This window comes from Corythoichthys intestinalis, chromosome 8, assembly GCF_030265065.1.
Source record: "Corythoichthys intestinalis isolate RoL2023-P3 chromosome 8, ASM3026506v1, whole genome shotgun sequence".
Taxonomy (NCBI): Eukaryota; Metazoa; Chordata; class Actinopteri; order Syngnathiformes; family Syngnathidae; genus Corythoichthys; species Corythoichthys intestinalis.
The window spans coordinates 31,302,985-31,324,859 of NC_080402.1; the positions used below are offsets into that span (position 1 = coordinate 31,302,985).

At 38.5% G+C, this 21,875-nt stretch overlaps 1 protein-coding gene across 1 annotated transcript in view; it reads right to left on the reverse strand.

The window, feature by feature from the left end:
• Positions 1-21,875, reverse strand: part of usp43a (ubiquitin specific peptidase 43a) — a 165,073-nt gene that overhangs the window by 58,121 nt on the left and 85,077 nt on the right. The window contains exons 6-9 of the mRNA XM_057843065.1: positions 18,324-18,468; positions 13,722-13,878; positions 13,111-13,222; positions 3,930-4,033 (exon numbers count right to left, since the gene is read on the reverse strand). Of these exons, the coding sequence (XP_057699048.1) occupies positions 3,930-4,033; positions 13,111-13,222; positions 13,722-13,878; positions 18,324-18,468 (518 nt within the window). The remainder of the gene's footprint in view (positions 1-3,929; positions 4,034-13,110; positions 13,223-13,721; positions 13,879-18,323; positions 18,469-21,875) is intronic.

The window sequence follows — 21,875 nt, forward strand, 5'->3', positions numbered from 1 at the left end:
TAAAATTTAATTGCGCCTTGTCATTTGAAGCATATGAAACTGATTTCAATCACGGTACAGTGGCAATGAAGAGAATTGAGTGCTTTTTTCCCTAAAGATTTTAACCAAGAAGGGAGAGGAAATTGGCAAGAAAAAATGCGGCAGGAGATGCTTTCTGGGTCTGACAGTATCGAGTCCGAAGAGTGTTTGTTGATGTCAACGCCGAAAATTTCTGAAAGTACTAATTTCACATAATTTGTTGCCTTGCAACTTCTGGAATTTTTAAGGCCTTGTTTCTGCTATTCTTTAAAAAAGAAAGGTATTCGTCACAAATTGTAGATCTGTTAAAACAAAACATTCGTTTCTCTTTTGAAAAGTTCTTCTATGTTAACAAATGACATTCTTCTTAGTTATCTTCCAGCAGTTTCAACTAAAGTTGATGGCTGATGCACTGATCTATGATGACTGATTATATTTAATTGAGTCAAATCTTGGTCTCATTTTCTTGGTCACATTTTCTGATATTAATATTCCCAATAGCATTTTTTGAGTTAAGGTACGGATTTCATCTTGCCTCTGTACTCCATAACGACTTGAAGAAGATCGACGACTATGATCACATCTACTAAGCAGCTTGTACTTCCCAGAAATTCATCCAGCCTCTTTAAGTGAATGTCACCTCTGTTGTCTCTGACAAGTTTTCTTCTCATCTTCTCTTTATAGTTGGAAAGACTTCCAGTTCTTGGAAATGTCATTGCTGTGCTATATTTTCTCCTCTTGAAGATAACTGTTTTCAAAGTGTTCCTTGGTGTTGCCCTGGAAATTCTTCATTTAGTTCGCCAATAGTGTCTGCTGCCAAGACAGGGTAAAAACCCTGTGATCCCACCATAGTCACGGTCAGAAGATGTGCTTCGCCATATTTTGCGGTGGTAGCTTTCTTCCCTTCAGAGGCGATCGCTCTAAGACTGCAAGGGACGCCCAGCTTTCCCTAACATGTTGAAAAATAAGTAATCAAATGCATCCTAGTGTGTGTACATGTACATTGTCATTGACGAAACATGTGCTACAAGATGCTCAACCTTTGTTCAGAATCAGCTTCTTTATCACTAGTTACGATGCGGCTTACTTTTCATTCATTTGCGCAGCTTCACAGTCCTTTAAACTGTTTGGATGCTTGGCATCTCCAGGGTTGAGAGTGCATTGTTCTACTATGGCGACACCAGACGAGTCATTGGCTAGAGGCTGGGTTTGTCCCATCCTTTGGACACTGTGTCTCTGGAGGTCTAAGGGCGGTGGGCAGAACTTAGCTGGCCCGGACCCTCTGCTTCTCTGCATGATGATTGAATTATCTGTCTGGGGCTGAATCCCTCTTTGACTGACAGCAAAATGAGCGAATCAGTAATCTTGTTGCTCAACATTCGCGGGAAGAATTTAAAAATTGTCATTCTTTTGTTTTGAGTTGGGCAGGAGACTTCCCTAATCATCTTAGCAATACTTTCTTTGTTAAAAACTACAAGTGAAAAATTGAGCTTCTCTTTCTGGTGTTTTTTTCTTCTTTTGTAATTGCTTGTGTTTGGAGACTGACTTCTGTCACTCAAGTTTCTTTTCCTACCGAGCAGCGGGTGCCGCTGACCCCTTCCACAGTCACAAAGCACTCCCACGCGGAAACACTTTGAGTCCCCCCCCTTGAAATACCAGCACCCGCCACTGCTTCCCTTATACCCGCCAGTCCATACTCTGCACAGATATTTTTGTACACAATACCGGCTACTTTCTGTTGACGTTATCATATGTCGACACAAGCTTATTGCGAATAGAGAGAGCTAAATGGCAAACGTCTACAGCCAGTGCACCATAGCAGTTCTTGCCATCTCTCCATGTTGTTTTGCCTTATACAAGCATTGCTTGTAAGTTATAGACTTCCTTTGTTTTATATTCATGAGCCTTGTGTAGTATATTAGAGATGTGTATATTTCGTTTTGTTCGCATTTGTGGTCAAATGTGGTTACATTATTTAATTGCCTGCAAGCTGTGCTACCAGTTCCTATTCAAAATGAAACGCGGTGTATACTTTGCTTTACGTGTGAATATTTCATATTACTGACACAATGTTTTGTAGTTTTTAGTTTTACAAAAGTATCAGTGCTGTTGTCAAGAGAAAGATGACCAAAGGTATCAGTGCTCTTGTCAAGAGAAAGATGACCACAGTAAAGCCAATTCGTCTTTACTCCAGCATGACTTCCCTTTAGAGCCTGATTTGTTCGCTATCTGTCCATTTGTGTACCCCCACACACATTGAGGACAGAATAAGTCCGTTATTGCCACTTTGCACTTGCACTTGATCCAAAAAACTGATGTTTGCACAATAAACACAGAGGTGCAATATAGGTGCTTTTTCATAACTTCAGTTGAAGTTGTTCTCTGATTTTTCACAGAATGTTTATTTGAAAAACCTTGAAAATGTTTCATATATTAGTAAAGCATCCAGTGGGGCATCACAAAAAAGTTAGCCATAATATGTTAAGTCCATGACCGCATATATAGGTATCGGTTTGATACCTGTATTGGATTTTTAGAGTTGGACAATATCGGAATATTGGTTATCGGTTAAAAAGTCATTATTGGAAAACTCTAATACACACATATACAGGGTGACCCCAAAAAAAGGTGTACACTGCCATAATGCAACTTAAATGCCATGTTTATTCATCTTAGAATTAGAATTTAATCACAAATTATACATTATTGTAAAGAACATGTACAGTACACTCTATTTTTCAATGTATCCTCCCTTAAGTGTCACAACAGCCTCCAGGCGCCTGCGGAACGCTTGACAGGTCTTCTTTATGTAGGATGCTGTCATCTTTTCCCAAGATCTAACAATGGACCTCTCCAAGGCTGCCACAGAAGTTTGTGGCTTCTTACAGGCACTGTCCTCCACAGTTGCCCATATGCTATAATCCAGGGGATTGAGATCTGGACTCTGGGGTGGCCACATATCACCTTGTCAATCAACTTTTTGGTCCGCACAGATCGGCACTTCCAGACCCAGGTTTTCGTGAGGCTGTTCCAGTATCTTTCAGCTTCTTTTTAACTTTGTAGACTGCACATCTGGATATTCTCAGATTTGCTGCAATCTCATTAGGTGTCAGACCGGCACGCAGCAATTCAGGTACAGCTAAAGTTTTCTTCATTTTCAGCAGAAGCACAGGAATTGTAGAGACGAGAGATTACCAGCTGCATTGAGTGACCTTAATGAATCACTTAAGCATGACAACCTACTTAGATATGTTTCAATGGCTTTTAAACAAGCAGTCAACTGAGTGTAAACTTTTTTTTGGGTCACCCTGTATATATCTGTAAATACATATATACTGTAGCTTGGCTGGCCGGCAACTACACCAGCCGCAGACATAATTCAATGTAGTATGGTGACTGCCCAACTCAAGCTCTACATGTAAACTGCCACTCGCTCACAGCTCCTCACTGTCGCGATAAATCCGCCCCCGCCTCAGATGTTCATGGTCTGGCCCAGCAATGAGGTGGTACTCGCTAGGCCCGGTTTAAGCCCCTTGGGCCAGTGCTTGTTTGATCCAAACAGAAATACCCGGTGCTCTCTGGTCTGGTACTCCCTTTTCAACTCCGTCGAAAAGGGGGCTTAGTGTCAATTTCTCCACTTCTCTGCCTTTCTTTTCATCTCTTATATTTAAATTAAAAGTATATAATCATTTACCATTTCATTCAATCAATGAATTGAATCAATCATTTAAATACATTTTTTAAATGTTGTTCTATGACAGATTGTGTACTGCACTTCATATCTCAGTCTCTGTGCTTTGTGTCACGGCACTGCGGTCTACTGTAGTGGATGTGCAATTACACTGCCTTGTCTCATTTTCAAAGAAAAAAAAAAAATGTCTCCGTGTCATAGTAATTTGCATAATTCCTACCTATCAACAGCAGGGTGGTGCAGTGGTCTGCTGTCTTGAGGTGACAGGTAGCTAGAAGATGCTGATACTCCCACCACTCGGATCTTAAACAGCACCCGGGTGTTCTGCAAATAAATGCATATTTATTAGGGTGGCTGATACATACCGTATGTTAACATTTCTGATCTAAGAGTGCCTAAGCAGACTTCAGGTTTATTTAACGGGAGTCAACATAATTTTGCCTGGCCAATTGCAATTACTAGTTTTCACTGTGCTTCAGAGAAGTTACTTAGTTAGAGGCTGTAGGACTAACATTATGCATGAAAAATGTAGCTTTATTTCCCCCCCTCAGATTCATTGAATAGGTCAAGGTGTAACTCTGCTGAATTGAGTACACGACCTTCGGCAAGACTGAGTCACACTGCATGCACGTGAGATCTTTACCAAAAGTCAAGTAAGTATTAAGTTTGCATGTTCAATTCAATATCAGGTTGGGTTGCAACTGCGGGAATATGCATCGTCACTATCGTGAACACATTTACAGCAGTGGACATTCAAATTCATCAACTGAAACCCAATTGTTTTGAAACTTGGAGGTGTGGAATTTAAACTTCAATGTAACTTTCCTAAAACAATACAGAAGCGAGAAGATGGAAAAATGGTTGCATTTGTTTAGATTTGAAATCGGAGGGAAATTACCGTAGGTATGCTTTGAAAGGTTTTCCCCATTAATTAATAAAAATCACCATTCGAAAACTACATTTAATGATACTTCATTTTGAGCAGATATTAAACATTTGTTTGATGATCTCAAATATTAAAGTGGGTGAAATATGCAAAAGAATAACAACTTGGGAGCTTTTCATGGCATTGTACTATGATGAGTTTGCAATAGACAGGTGAAAATCTCATAACATTGACCATGAAGACATGTTTCAAACCATGAAGGCAAGTAGTCTGAATGCAGCTGTGTGTACCTTTGCTTTAAATATAAGCTAAGTAAATCCAACGTTCCACCCATCAAACTTCCTTTTTCCAAACAAAAAGGAAAATGATGTGCCTATTGTCATACACCTTTTGTCATTTTCATAAAAATACTCAGGCTGATGGGCTGAGTGTATTTTTATCCCTGTAATTTTTTCCCTGCAGTAATTTGCCCCTCTGTAAAGTAATTATCAGTCTTTCGCACAATAAGCAGGTTTTCTCCGTACTTTTGTTGTTTTTGTTATACAACATTTTTATGTTCAGTGTGGAGTTTTAGTGAACCAAATCGATAATTATTCCTTTCTGCACATTTCTGTCCTGATGATGTTGGCATGCTGGAGAAAACTAGTTCCTATTTGAAGCCAAGAAACTTCATTTTAGACCCTATTCCAACACTCTTCTTTAAAAATGAGTTATTGACTTTTAAACTAGACATTTCAAATTGTTGTTTCAAATGTGATTTAGGACATGTGTTGAAGGGCTTATTTTATAAAAGAAATCATTAAGAAACTGCAGAGCTGAGATATTAGACACCAGTAACCATTCAGTCATTATTAGGCAAAACCTTGGAGAAGGTCGTTTTTAACCAGAAAAAATAAACAATCAGAAAAAATAAACAATTTAAGTCAGTTTCGGGACCAATCAGAGTGATGAGACAACACTGATAAAATTCACACTAATCTCCTGCTATATTGATTGCCCTGCAACATTCTCCGTCGAATTATTGAAGAACTCAGCAACCCTTCAAAACAATTGAAAGCAGGGAGTACTTTTGCAATCACACTACTATATATATATATATATATATATATATATATATACATACAGTGGGGAGAACAAGTATTTGATACACTGCCCCCATTGGCAGTGTATCAAATACTTGTTCTCCCCACTGTGTGTGTGTATATATATATATAAGTACATACGGTGGGGCAGCAAATAATTATTTAGTGAACCACTAATTGTGCAAGCTCTCCCACTTGAAAATATTAGAGAGGCCTGTAATTGTCAACATGGGTAAACCTCAACCATGAGAGACAGAATGTGGGAAAAAAAAAAAAAAGAAAATCACATTGTTTGTTTTTTAAAGAATTTATTTGCAAATCATGGTGGAAAATAAGTATTTGGTCAATACCAAAAGTTCATCTCAATACTTTGTTGTGTATCCTTTGTTGGCAATAACGGAGGCCAAACGTTTTCTTAACTCTTCACAAGCTTTTCACACACTGTTGCTGGTATTTTGGCCCATTCCTCCATGTAGATCTCCTCTAAAGCAGTGATGTTTTGGGGCTGTCGTTGGGCAACACGGAATTTCAACTCCTTCCACAGATTTTCTACGGGGTTGAGATCTGGAGACTGGCTAGGCCACTCCAGGACCTAGAAATGCTTCTTACGAAAGCCACTCCTTTGTTGCCTTGGCTGTGTTTTTGGGATCACTGTCATGCTGAAAGACCCAGCCATGTCTCATCTTCAATGCCTTTGCTGATGGAAGGAGATTTTCACTCAAAATCTCTCAATACATGGCCCCATTCATTCTTTCCTTTACACCAGGGGTGTCCAAACTTTTTGCAATGGGGGCCAGATTTTTTGGGGAATAAAAATGTAGGGGGCCGACCTCGGCTGACGTCCTTTACGTGGAACAATATATTTAAGCAAATTTTAGCAATCCATTCTGTATGTCACATTTGCTTTATTATTTTTTTAAATGAATAAATTCAACAATCTCGCAATTTCGACTCTCGAGCTCTTGCGAAATACTGACTCTGTGAAATTAAACTAGCTTCAAGTTGCTTTAATTTCTTGCTGCGTATCTTCCCTGCAATCTTGTCGCACATTTCAGCGTGTCTAGTTTGGTAATATCTCCTCACATTGAACTCTTTAAAAACAGCGATTGCCTCTTTGCAAATGAGCACACACACAGTTTTTGCGTATTTTAGTGAAGAAATAGTCCAATTTCCACCTATCCTTGAAGCGTCGACCGTCGCAGTCAACTTTCTTTTTTTGTTGATTATCGCCATTTTAGAAAAATTGGAAGTAAAGGGTCACATGGGGTAATGTAGCTTAGAGTGCTGCTGCCTTTTAGTGGGGAAATGCGGAGCAGCATTTAGTGTGTAAGCTATTTCATATTCTGGTAGCAGTACTGCTGACCAATTTATTAATTCTATGTGCGGGTCAGACATTATTGATTTTATGACAGAGGCTGGGGGCCAGATAAAATTTGACAACGGGCCGCATTTGGCCCCCGGGCCGGACTTTGGACATGTCTGCTTTACACAGATCAGTCGTCCTGGTCCCTTGGCAGAAAAACAGCCCCAAAGCATGATGTTTCCTTCCCCATGCTTCACAGTGGGTATGGTGTTCTTCGGATGCAATTCAGTATTCGTTCTCCTCCTAACACGAGAACCTGTGTTTCTACCAAAAAGTTCTATATTGGTTTCATCTGACCATAACACATTCTCCCAGTCCCCTTCTGGATCATCCAAATGCTCTCTAGCGAACCGCAGACAAGCCTGGATGTGTACTTTCTTCAGCAGGGGGACACGTCTGGAAGTGCAGGATTTGAGTCCCTGGCGGCGCATTGTGTTACTGATTGTAGCCTTTGTTACTGTGGTCCCAGCTCTCTGTAGGTCATTGACTAAGTGCCGCCGTGTGGTTCTGGGATTTTTGCTCACCGTTCTTGTTATCATTTTGACGCCACGGGGTGAGATCTTGCATGGAGCCCTAGGTTGAGGGAGATTATCAGTGGTCTTGTATGTCACAACATGTTGATGACTCCAAAACGCTGTGTCAGCAATAAAATTAACTTACAAGAATATTTATAATAAGTTGAAAATTAGCATTTTTTGTTTCCCATCATTCTTGAGGGGAATTTTAAATCAGGCTGCTTAGGACAGCTATACTTTTCACCAAGATCGTCATCCATTGAATATGGTATGCCTGCCAGTGCCGTGCCAATGTAGTTACCCCAGTCAAAAATTGTATTCCCTGGGCCGAGCCATATGGGGGTAGATTTGTGTCTTCATTATTTGATCAAAAAAATGTGTTTGAATGCAAAAATAAATTTGAAACTCAAAAAAAATGCTTTTGAAAGGTATTTTTCTTTGATTTTTTTTGTTTTGTTTTTTTGATTGAAGTCTTTTTTTTTTTTTTTATTGAAGCAACTTTTTTGATTGAAGTAATGTTGTTTTCTGTTTGGGCCACATTTTGGCTAGGAAATATGTGTCTTTATTATTTAATTAATTTAAAAAATAAGTTGCTTCAAACAAAATAATTATATTTTCAAAGAAAAAATCACTTCAATCAAAAAAAAATTTCAATCATAGAAAAAAAGGTTTTTGAATGCGAAAAAATATTTGAGACTCAAATATTTGCATTTGAACACATTTAATTTTTAATTTAAAAAGTTTTGATTTTAGCAATCCTTTTTGAGTAGGGGCCATATTATGGGTAGGACATTGGTGTCTAAATCATTCAATCCCCAAAAAAGTTGCTTCAATTTAAAAAAAAAAAAATTCAAACAAAATATAAATCATTTGAAAAATAAAATTGCTCTCCCCGAATTTTTTTCTTTTTTTAATAATACGCAAATAAATGACCGTCTAAGGTGCTAGTCACATGATCTGTTCGAAAAATTATTTTGACCCATTATAAAAATATATTTTTTGTTCATTTCATTCATTTTTGTTGTTTCCTTTAATGCTTTACAACTTTTATATATAAATATATAAAAGTTGGCCCCTTCTTAACTCCGCTTATGCATATACAGTATATAATAATAAAACTTATTTTGAACCATAGCTTGGATATCATTCACATTTTGAAACTTCACAACGCCTTGGAGTATATTTGAAAAATGTTTCCGGAGAGCTCAGTCATTTCGTAACACCTATTAATACCAATAAGTATTGGCATACAGTATTAAACACAAACCTCATGATGTAACTCCTCAAGAAAACCTCTGGGTGGTGCCATAACACCTTATGAATGAGAAGAAACCATTCCTAGACCTTCTGGCTTCACCAGAGGAAAACTACAGGACTTCAGGTAGCAATTGAACTAAAGCATCCAACTAAGGGCGTAGGTTTGATCTTAATATTGGTAGGGTCGATATAACAGCATAACCTGCATCGATATAACAACATAACCTGCATGTACGCTTTTTGGGGACGGGACATTAATAGGATCAAACAGATTGGGTGAACAGGGGTCAGGGCTACATTTCTCAGCAATATGGACCTAATTAATTGATAGGCTAAATGATTAACGCAAAATAAATCTGTATCGATTTATACTTTCACACTGCAAATTAAAGCATAACTTCTTAATCTGATCATTTTTCTTAAACCTAGTCGAATAATTTTCTCCATCTTGTGTTGACTGTAAAAGGCGAGTTAATAGATTAATGCGTCAATTCCTCCACTTACTTCAAGTAAATATTACTAGTTTTTTTTCTTAAGCCCATACATCTAAAAGTTGGTAATTGTTCACCTAAATCAAGAAAAAAATGCTTTCAAATAATGTTTTCAACAATATCTTCTTGAATTAAGAACATTTCTGACAAACAATTAAAAAAATATATTAAATATACAAACATTTGCTTAAAATAAGTCTGTTAAGCTTATTTTCAGCTGGCTATTTTATTTCCACAAATCTGAGTAAAAATTCTTCAAGCAATGGCAGATAATTTCAGTTATTTCTAGGAGATTTTCTAGTAGTTGCAGTCCATATGTATTGGTTTAGGTGGTACAACGTTCGATTTAAACCTTTGTGTTCAAAAACTAGTAAAGAAACATTTGGAAAAAATTTATAAGCAAATTTAAATTGCAATATCCTGACACAAATTTTATTAACAATCATACAAAAAAAATACAAACTTGGTAAGCATCTCTCAACTATCCAGGATTGCAAAACAAAAAAAAAAAACGGTTCTGCGCATGTGTGTCATATAAAAATGGCCGCGAACGCAGCGGTTCCATAGTCAACACTACCAACTTGCGATAAAGAAATATTTACTTAGGTTTGATAATGGACAGACATGCAGAATAACTTCTCCTCAGACACATCCTGCCATGTGGATGCACACGCACACAACTCAACTGCACGCCGCTCTCTCACCGTTAACGTCTTCACCGTGTCTTTAAGAATTTAATTATGCCATATTCATGTTGCACGTGTATGTTTATGATGGAACTTGAGATTGAGAGTCTAAACTGAATGTAAAACAGTTCTTATTCACCACCACAAAAGCTTTGGGAACAAAATATTATAACGGGTGAAAAATTTGACAGACCACCGGCTGTGAATGTGTGTGTGTGTATGTGGGGGGGTTTCGTCAGCCAATCAAACTTGCATTTGAAGGGAAAAAATGGACTGGCCCATTTAGCAAGTCAAAAAGGGGTCAATGTAAGTCTGAACATATTGAAAGTACAGCAATTTACTTAATAATAGTATGGTTAATTCTATCCTCACAACATGGGAAGACAATCTAAATGCCCCATATAATTGATGTCATTATATAATGCAAATAAGGTTGCTTAAATGTTGGTGGGGACAATTTGAGCATCCTGAAAAGTTGGTAGTGTTATGTCCCTACCGTCCCTATCCAAACCTACGCCCTTGCATCCAACAGCAGTTGACTTTCACCTTTTCTTTACAGGCAAAAAATCGGTATAACTGCAGGTAACCAGAGAACCTGCTGGGATCGTTTTCATAGAGAAGCTTTTTCGATTTTTATTTTTTCCTACTATGGAGAGCTGATCAGTCCTAAAATGTTGCCATGACAACCTTAGGCATCACACTGGAGACACGGAATGCTGGTTCAGCATTTAACAAACTGCTGAGATAGAAATCATACTTTAAATAAACACCGCAAATGATAAAAGTGTGTAAATGAATGACATTTGTTAACATTTGCTTTTGAAAACAATTGAAATGTGATTAGATGGATGTTCCCTGAGTTAAAAATGTTCAAGTCAGTGTACAAGTATATTATTTGATTCAGTCATCCACTAAAATAATTTTCTAGTTAAAAAGAAAAAAAAAAAAAAAAAGGGTTTCGGAACAAATATCTTTTGTAAGATTAGAATGTGATTAATCAAATGTAGTTAATAATTTTTTTTTTAAAAAAAAAGACTTTTAAATTGAGTCCCACCCGAACTATATTTAATAATGCTTACATTGATCAGCTCTGTGGGAAAATGCAGTGTTAATTTGTATAAAAACAATGTTTAATAACACCAGTGTGATTTACTACGTGCATTTTAGTTTAGAATCACATGTTAGTTTAGTATGCTTAAAAAGCATAATTAAGAAGCAAGGTGCTTTTTTCCCACATTGCAGGCAAATATGGTGTTATGCTTTAAACAGTCTAAATAAATAAAAAGGAGCCTAATGACAGGCAGTAAGTCATAATGACCGCATGCAAATATTTACAGGGGTTCACAAGTCAACAGTGCAATAATTCACTCAGCGGGCGGTAAATTATAGCTGAAGAGTTTTGCATGTTTACAAAGTCATTAAAAAAACATCAACAGAAACACTAAATGGTAAAGTGATACAAATAACAGTGGACCATTCAATGAGAGGTCATAGCTTGGAAGCCAGCCTGACTTTTGCCATGTCCAAGATACATGGAAAGTCAGTCTGCTCATCTGTGGTTTCAATTGGAATTCCTCTCCGGTCCAATATTGACTACTACTACTACTACTCTACCACTGGGACACGCCACCCTAGTGCGTAGGCCTCTGTTGCCTTGTTTGCTAGCCACATATTATGCAGAATGGATTTGGTTTTAGGATCATCTTCTTGTTGAGCAGGTAGTATTTTCCCTGTAAAAAAAAACAGTCCAAAAATGTCTGTTTTTCAGTCATCTCCGCTAACATGTGGGCTTATGAGTTCCGAGAACAAAACTGATGCGCCTACGTTATCATTGAGGACAAGCGCACATAGATATCTAATCAGAGCAAAACGACCAGAAGTACCCCATCCGTCCTTGCAAAGGTGTGCCGCCCACAGCACACAGCCAACAGTAGCTGACATTACCGTTTACATTGACTGATCCTAGGCTGCTATAGGTGTGCAAACACCCCAGTAATGGCGACCAACAACTTGAGGGCGTCGTACACAAATCTGTACTCGTTTAGTCAACAGAGTAGACAGGTATTTTGATGTGTCAAGAGGCAACGGCCAGATTGCAGTATTTACCTAATTATTTATTATTTCTCTGCGGCACGACAACAAATGTGCCACGGACCGGTACCCGGGTACCCGTTCCCAGCCCGGTGGTTGGGGATCACTGCTGTATACGACAACATAAGGTAGTTATCTTGACTGCGCGCCATGATTGTTGAGAACTAGAAATTGACTACGACCGAAGAGTCGCATTACATCAACGTTACTTTCGTGCTTCTGTGATTGGCTCTTTCAGATTCCGTCTCTGCTTGTTAGCTCCGCCTCTAGCAACGATTTTGAAATCAGACCCAAGCCACAGAAGACTGGACTGACTTGCCATGTATCTTGTAAATAGTGAAAGTCACCAGTTCCCGACCCAGTGGTTGGGGATCAATGCTGTACACAACAACATACAGTGGTTCTTGTGACTGAATGCCATGATTGTTTTAGAACAAGAAATTGACTACGACTAAAGAGTCGCATTACGTCAACGTCACTTCCGTGCTTCTGTGATTGGTTCTTTCAGATTCCGTCTCTGCTTGTTAGCTCCGTCTGTAGCAACGATTTTGAAATCAGACCCAAGCCACAGAAGACTGGACTGACTTGCCATGTATCTTGTGCATGGTGAAAGTCAGGCTGGCTTGTGAGGCAAAATGAGTTATATAATTATGCTGTTACTTCAAACATGTTTTTTTAGTTGGAATTTATAACCTATATGACAGGGCAAAAGCTGACCACAAATTTGATTATATGAAATAATGTTCCAAATGTCTTGTCCTGAGTATCCAGGACAGGTATATGAATAATGTTATCAACTTTGGTGGCAAAACCACAAACATTCATACAGCACTTACAAAAACTGCTCACATAGAGTAGGCCTCACAAGATTAACTGGATTTTTGTGTTACTTTGTGCCACTTTCGCGTCATTCTTTTATAATCATATTCATGATCTACTAGAGTCCACTGTAATTAAAAATCCTTACAACTTGTTTTCTGGCTCCAGTGAGCCTCCTGGACTCGAGTTTTCTGGAGCTGTTAGCATTTACCTGAGCATGAGATCTGTTCAGCATCAGATAATAGAGCTTGTTGAGGATGCTCTGCTGCAGCTGCTCCCAGGAGATGCTCTTGTCTTCCAGCATGAGAAATGGCGGCCCGAACCTTATAAAAATAGTAAGAAAGAAAAGGAACAGATAAAAATCACCCAGAGGGATATAAACTCATATCAAAGCAAAAAGCAGTGGACCTTTAACCCAAAAGACACTTTATAATGGCTGTTGAAACCATGACCTCACAAGCAAGTCAGCAGCCAGGAGAGTCAATGCTGCTTTACTGAACATTATCTTTGAAAAATAGGGATTAAGCAAAGAATGAGCTGCAAACAATTACAGACAGCAGAGTGAGTGAGGGTGACAGTTGTTAGATCCATCATACACAATTCAATTTAAAGAAACAGAGCCCAGTTTAATTGATTGAGTACTTTTCAGAGCACAACCATTTAATTTAGATTAGTTCTACAATGTGCAAAGCACTCAGCATAACTTCTCAAAGAAAGATGGGTGTTTAACAGTGACAAATATGGCATTACTGTTAAAATTCTGGTGTGCTCACGCGTCATCATATTGCTGCTTTGTTGTTACTTTACAAATCCACAGCTCACCTGACAGCCTGCTGACCACTTCCTGACGTATTGCAGATAAGCAGCAGAACCTTAAAGGCACTGCCCTGGTTCAGATATTCAGTGGATAATGTACCAGACGATGGTAACCTTGCAGTTGAGGAGCTGTAGGGGGAATTGGGGAGGCTGTGGTGATACCCTAAGGAGAGAAGAGGAAGGGAAGTCACACATATTGTGCATATATATATCTATATATACAGTGGGGAGAACAAGTATTTGATACACTGCCAATGGGAAAACCCATTGGCAGTGTATCAAATACTTGTTCTCCCCACTGTATGTAGACTGGTACATATTGTATAATATAGCTATTAACCGTAATCTTCGGACTATAATTGCTTTATTTTTCCCTGCTTTGAACCCTTCGGCTTATAGTGCAGTGAAGTTTATTTATGGCTTTTTTAAATAGGCTAATGAGCCTGCATGTCTTTTGGTGTAAATATTTCATGAGAAAATGTGGACACCGATCCATGGATCCTCCCATTCATCTACCAATCAATAACTCAAAAAACACACAATCTCCCATCCACTTGGTCCCTGCCCATCCATTCACTTTTATAGCCTATCACTTATTCCCATCCAATCTTTGAAAAAAATCCCATGAAATACACTGTTAAAAATCAACAAAAACACTGTAAAATACCGGCTGTTATGTACTTCCTTAATCTAAGTACATGTAAGGCCGAGACTTGAATGGAACAACACTTCTTTATTCAGTGTGCTTCTCAGCATATACTGTATATCCCAGAGACATCACAGAGATTCCTATTATACTGTAATACCACACCCAGAGGAAGTGCACACTATGGCAACAGCAGTGTGACATAAATACAGTGGGGAGAACAAGTATTTAATACACTGCCAATAGGTTTTCCCATTGGCAGTGTATCAAATACTTGTTCTCCCCACTGTATGTCACATCAGCAGCTGTTGTTGCCAGAATTATTGTTTGTGCGAAAGAAAAAGAAAAAATAATTTTAAAAAATGGGGATGTGTGGAAGAATAGGATATAGGAGTGACTTCTGGTATGAAGTGCTTTAATAACTAGTGAGTGACCCTTACTACTAACAATGTGCACACTGACTAAAAATATCCAGCAGCCTGTGAATTTAAGCGAGCACGATATCAAAAGGTCCTGACTGTAAACGAGCATCATTGGACACAAACCACCTGAGCTCTGTGCTGACTGAGGAAAAAAACAGATCAGGCTGAGCTGAGGATAGACCACATACAGTCTTCTATCCAGTCACCTTTTTGGTGATTTTCCATCTTAGCTACACAACAATGGTCTCCATTTTTAATATAAAAATATAAGAGTGCCGGGACCCAAAAAAAAAAGAGGTACCGAAATTTTCGGATTATAAGCCATTACTTTTTTTTCCTCATTTTGTATCCTGCTGCTTATAGTCCAGTGCGGCTTAGTTGTTGATTTATTCGGGTTAATAGGTAACACTATTTAACAGTAGCGTCATAAGACTGCCATAACACCGTCATAATTATGACATGACGCATGGGCATATGACAGATGTCATTAAGTGTCATCGGGCAAATTATGTCACTGACTCTGTTTATGTCCACCTCAGATCTTTTAAATGCATTCGAAAGTATAATTGGCTGGATGACACAAAATAACATTTATCATAAGCATTCATTAATGCTCATGGCAGTGTCATTTCATAATTAAGATGGTCTTATGACAGTCTCATGGCACCACAGTCAAATAAAGTGTTACCAAATACCATAATTAGCAATTAATGAAACAACGGGAACGGTAACTGAAGAAATAATTAATAATAATTTACATTTGTACCGCTGCAATGCATGCTTGGAGGCATGTTGGACGACAACACTGATTACAGCAGGTGGCAGCAGCGGCTGACTGTCTCCACCAAGGGAGCAGTGAGGCCAAATGCAGCTCCTTACAGAGCATACGACAGGAGAAAAAAAGTCTTAAATAGCATTATTATGTGAATTAGAATCATATTTTGAGACGATTCGACTATATACAATAATTTAGCAAAGTGCAGATGATGAGAAATTAGTCTTTTAATCTGCCGGTTAGCCACGCCTACCATTATAGGGCTCTAGCGTCCCCAACAGGTGGATGACGTCGGCGGGAGACTGGGCTCATCGGTTTTACTATTCAGCACATAGAGGGGGAATTATTCAGAACGAGGAAAACGCGACAAAGAGAGCCGCAAAATGTCATTGTTTTAGGCTCTCTACTCCAATATTTTACAGGATATTCTTTTTATCCAAGTATTTTTCCCCAATAGCTAAATAAATGGCTTGAGAAGGACCAGTAAGCCCGTCGAGGGGGAACTATTCACAACGAGGAAAACGCGACGAAGAGAGCTGCAAAATGTCATTGTTTCTGTCTCTTTACTTCAATATTTTTACAGGATATTCTTTTTATCCAAGTATTTTCCCCAACTGCTCAATAAATGGCATGGTCATGACAAATAACAGTCTTGCGCTAAATGGAATATGAAATAATAAAAATGCACTTATTCAGGACGACATGGCAAAATTACTCCATAATGGTCAAAACTGTCGACTTCACCTGTACTGTCGCACCTCCCAAATGATATTTTATGACACCTAAATCGGACATATGTCATTTCCCTTCCCCGGCTTCGGAGAATGTAAACAAACCAAGAGGTGTGACTGCTAGTCGACAAGCTTACCCGAACCGAGTGATGTTTCAAAGTCTTCGAAGCGGAAAATCACACATAACTAGCCCGGATTATTTGACATGACGACTGGGTTGTCGATTGTCTTCGCGGATCGGCAAACCGCCCGGTGGAGAGCAATTTACAGCTCCTTCCCCGGAGGAGGGCGGCTGCAGTTGTTGTGCCGCTAACGTGCAGCTAATGTGCATGAGGAGAGATTTCAACATGCCTAACAATGATCAAACGTAAGTAGTCCTTTATTTAAAGAAAGTTTGTAGTGTTTACTTTGTAATCGGTGTATTCATATTTGACATAATACAAAACAAGATGTTTACTCACTTCCTCGCAAGTCCAATGATCCCACAGTAGTAGGGCTTGTTTTGGCCAATATCCATGGTGAATGGGAACCTTTTGAAACTCCAAAAAGGCGCACACGCCTCTCCCTTATACAGCAAGATTTTTCTGCAGCCGTTTGGCTGGCGTGATGCGAAAAATAAACGTATTAATCCGCAAAATCAGCTGAATCCTTAGTCCTCATACACAACAGTACGGCTGAATAGTGAAGCGGACGCCTTCATCCGTACACGTCACAGCGCCCTCCTCCTCAATGCGAGACCGAAGCCGGAAGTCACTCATTTTCATGGTGCGGGATTCAAAAACTAAATAAGTATAGCGATCGCTTTCACACACATCCAAGCAGTCCATATCATTCAGGAGCATAAAATACCGCGTCTTATGGAATAAACATGCATTTTCATGTCACATGCACTTTAAAGCAATGAAGCTTTGCAGCAAATTGGTTCAAAGCTTCAAGGGGGTTCATTTGGCCTTATGACATCTTATGATGCCGCTGTCAAATAAAGTGTTACCGGTTAGTATCTTTTGGTGTATATATCCCATAATACAGTGAGGAAAGCTGCGACTTATAGTTCGGTGAGGCTTATCTTTGAACAAATGGTAAATGGTGTTATACTTATATAGCGCTTGTCCACCTTTCAAGGCGCTCAAAGCGTTTTACACTATCCCGCCATTCACCTACTGGTGACGCAGCACCAGATGCCGTTTTCGTGTCAAATTTGGTTGGTGGCGGCTTATAGTCAGGTGCGCTTTATAGTCCAAAAATTACGGTAAATGGTCAATGTGCAATGATGTTGAGGTGACTTACTCTACTGTATATAGCTTCTATATATTTAATTTTTAAAATTCAAGCTTTAAAATAAGCAAGATTGGCAATTATATTAGATTAAAGTTGATTTATTGCATTTTTAAAATGTATCTTTTTAAATGCAGCATAAAATGAATCCTTGTGCAGATATTGTAAGCCTTTAAGTACTTAAAAGCAAATTAATTCCACTATGCTCCCTGCTGACAGTTGCTGCTCGAAGTGTTAACATTAGCCGGCTTTTAAATGGCTTTATTTTCTCATATGAGAGTCGGAGGCATCTACTCAACTAGCAGGTGTCTTTTAAAAGGGGAGGTTGGAGCCAATCCCCTAGGTCCTCAAGAAAAAGAAACCACATGATGAATATGTGCGTAAAAATCTGCAGTATATGGCTGCATCATGTTCCTCTAGTTAAATTTGTAGTTTAGCAGCAAATGTGCTTTTACTGTTTTATTTTGGAGGAGCTCATTTAAGTGAGTTGTTACTGGAGTGTTAAAATAATCTTTTTTGGATGGCATGATGCACCAGGTGGCTTTGAGCTATGTAGACAATCAACGGAGGTGAAGCACAACATAGGAATATGCAAAGAGTGCTGCAGACACAAAAGACTGACAGGTACTTTCATGAATCTGAATGTGTCTATTGGAATGCTAGTCAATCAAAATGGAAAAAAGAGACAGGACACTCAGATGACGAAAGGAAATATAGACTGCAGGGTTAATGACACGCATTTCTTGTTATAATGAATACCTGAGTGCGGCACAGATCCTGTGCGACTGTGCAGAGGTGGAGCTTGGAAGGCGTAAATGACGTCACTATCAGCAATGGCTGTCAGGTCGTCGTCATCTGAGAAGGAACGCTGGAATCCAGTGGAGTACACTTCGGCCAGGATTATCTGCACCATGAGAAGCAGATGTTTCTTTGCACTAATGAAACTTTTAATAAGCTAAAGTGAAATTAATTCTACCTAGTATAGTTTCAGATACTGATGACCTTCTTCATAGGAGGAAGTTTCATTCTATCAGCTATCTCAACAAGTTTTACGTGTTGAACAATCATAAATGTTGTCTTGTTCTTCTTTTTGGTGCACTCTGTTTTTGTGATTGTCCATTATGTTGATATTACGTAATATAACAACTTGACACGAAAGGATGTAGGGAAATAAAATCCCTTTCAAGGGACAATAGAGACCTACAGTGTAGTACCTCCAGATAAGAAAGCTGCTGTTTACGAAAATATATCGTTTTAACAAATAAAATAAAAAAGCTTCATAAATTATTCATCATATGAAAGACAAAATGTACTGTATTAGATAATCACAGCTCACAGGAATGCAATCATGTAACTATGACTATTAATGTAAACAAACAATTTATACACATCACAATGTGCGACTCATGTATATTAACCCTTGAGAGTCGAAGGACGCGCCGGCGCGTCCTCAGCGCACGTCGTCTTTGAAGCGCCCTCACGTTTTAATTACATCACCCACATGCCGTTGGTTGGTCTCGTTTTAAAGTGCGGAAGTTGCGGTTTACTCTCGTTATTATTTGAAGTCAATCGACCAACTAAAACGTGAGATATTGTCATTTAAGTTTGATAGTTTTATTGTCATCTCAAAAAAACATTAAAACGCTGCATGGATCATTTGTTTATGTCTATATTTCGATCATTTCTTGTCCTTTTTCAAAACGGAAGCTCCATGAAAAAAACACAAATCAAACGAACCCTTTCGAAGTCACAGTGGAAGCACAAAATGCGTTTTTTTTTTTTTTTTATAAATAAAACTGCCGTGCGAGGTTCCACCAAACGAGAGGGAGGAGTGTTCTGAAGCAGCGAGGTGGCGAGCGACGGCCGTTTGGATCAAGCAGCGACTTTGTGTGACTTTGAGAATGAACGGAAAACTAAATTTAGCGCAAGCAATGGTGCTTTTTGATCAACTTGAGGAAGAGGATGGTCTAAATTCGTCATCATCGTCTTCTTCGGAAGAGTCCTTGAGTGAAGATAGTGACGGATTGAACACGTGGGTGACGCCATCGACGAGCAGAGGTAAGCCAACTCACTTTTTTTTTTTTAATGCTGAAAAAGTTTCTTTTGAAAGTTTCTTTTGATATTGCAAGACAAAGTTAATTTTGATGCAATATAAGTGTGTGTTTGTGTATATAATAATAAAATGTGCATATCAGATCAAAGTCGTACGTGCACTGCGTGTATCCCAGGCAGGAATTTATAATTTGTGTTCTTCTTTCTATATGAAGATTAGGGATGTAGCACATATTCATCAGCTATGGTATTGCTAAGGTATTCTTTCTATTGTCATACATATAGATTTCCATTATTATTTATTGCTGTATATATTTTTATTTTATACTTTATTATTTTCATAAATACTGACTTTTTTTTCATGTATATTTATAGTGACAATGAAAAATCTACATTCACTGCCCGAATGGAAAGAGGACAAGGGAGAAGGGGTCATCACGGAAGAGCGATGAGATGTCAGCGGAGGAGAGGCTGGAGAAGTCAGCGCGGCAGAAGCCGATCACCACTGGCTCAGCCTGCACCTGTGCCATGGAGCACAGAGCAAGACACAGACACTGCCCCACAGTGCAGCCGGTTCACACCCCGGAGACCACCAGGACCTCAGGTGAATCGTGAACATGCATACACCCCAAAAGAACTTTTTGACCTGTTCTTCACCTCATCGACAATGATGAATATGTGCAAACACACAAACCAGTATGGCAGAGTCCGAAAAGAGATTGGGAAAAAGTTTGTGTGGACAGACACTACAGCGGAGGAGCTTGAAAAATTTATTGGACTCCTCTTGTACATGTCTTTGGTTTCACTTCCAACTGTGCAAGATTATTGGAAGGCAAGGAATTCCAGGACGAAACAGCTTTTCGGAGTGGCATGCCTGAAAAAAATTTAACTTGTTTATTGTAAATATTTTTTTAAATACTTTTTTTCCCAATGCTATATATATTTTTTCCCCCCACAATCAGTCTTCTCAATTTGTGTATATAAATGTGTGTTCAAGAAGCTTCATTGTGTGTACATAGTTTTCATCAGGTGATGGGCCGCAATACCTAAACTCATAAAGAGATGGCCTCTAAACACTTTTTGTGTTAGATGGTATATATTTTTCACTGTTCTTCACTGTTTGGTCTGCTGTATATAACCGGTTTTGACTAGAGCATGTATAAAAGCAAAAAACGCCTATGGCTATACCTGTTGTTTATGTTGAATTGTCAAATATAAGACTATTTATTCTAAATTTTTTTGGTTGAATGTTCATCCTAACATGTTGAATAAATATTATAAAGTTTCAAAACGGTTCGTTACGCATGTTTGGTTGTCAATTGGACATCAATATTAAAAATTTTCACAAAACGATTTTGGAATTTTTGGTCTTTTTGGGCCCAAAATGATGATTTATAATTGGTCAGTGAAGGAAACAACAGTTTGGACATGAAGTTCAAGGTGTCACAAAAAAAGGGACCAAACCAGGCCATCGTAAACAATTCTTTCTTTGAAATATAAAGGCAACTTCAAAGGCATGCAAAATCAGACAAAATAGGCCCAGACCTTAAAGGGTTAAACAAAAGAAGTATAACTTACAAAGGATGCTAAATGAAGGCACAAACAGAGAGATGAATAGGCAAGAAATGGCTGCCGCAATGAGCTATGAGCTTGAGCAGTCATGTGATAACATCTGCAGAATGAGCTGAACTACTTACATTTAAAAAGCATTACAAATAAAGACAGGCAATCAGAGGGCATGATAGCAAATTTAATGTGCTCGGAACTAATCAGTCAGTCAGACATGAGGATGTGATAAGAGCTATGTATGAATGAGTTGGTAGACTCCAAAAATTCTGCCTGCCAATCAAGGTCCATACAGGTAAAGCTAGCGTGCAACTTGCCCTCTACGGTACATAACCTTTTCAACCTCTGCTTAACAGCAGAAACACATGGTAACTATCCTTAACATGTATACAGTGGTACCTCTACTTAGAAACGTCTCTACAAACATAATTTTCAATTAAGATACGCCTCAACGAGAAAATATTCGGTAACACTTTCTAATAAGGGTCCCTTAATTAGCATTAGTTAATGCATTTTTAGACAATAAGTCATGTTTAAGTAACATGACAATCATTCATTTAATCCCTTATCAAACATTTATTAATATATTAATTACCATGAGTTAATGGATTAAGTTGATGCATTAGTTAATGCATTTTAAGACCATAACTAATATTTAAGTAACATTAAAATAATTCATATAATCCCTTATTT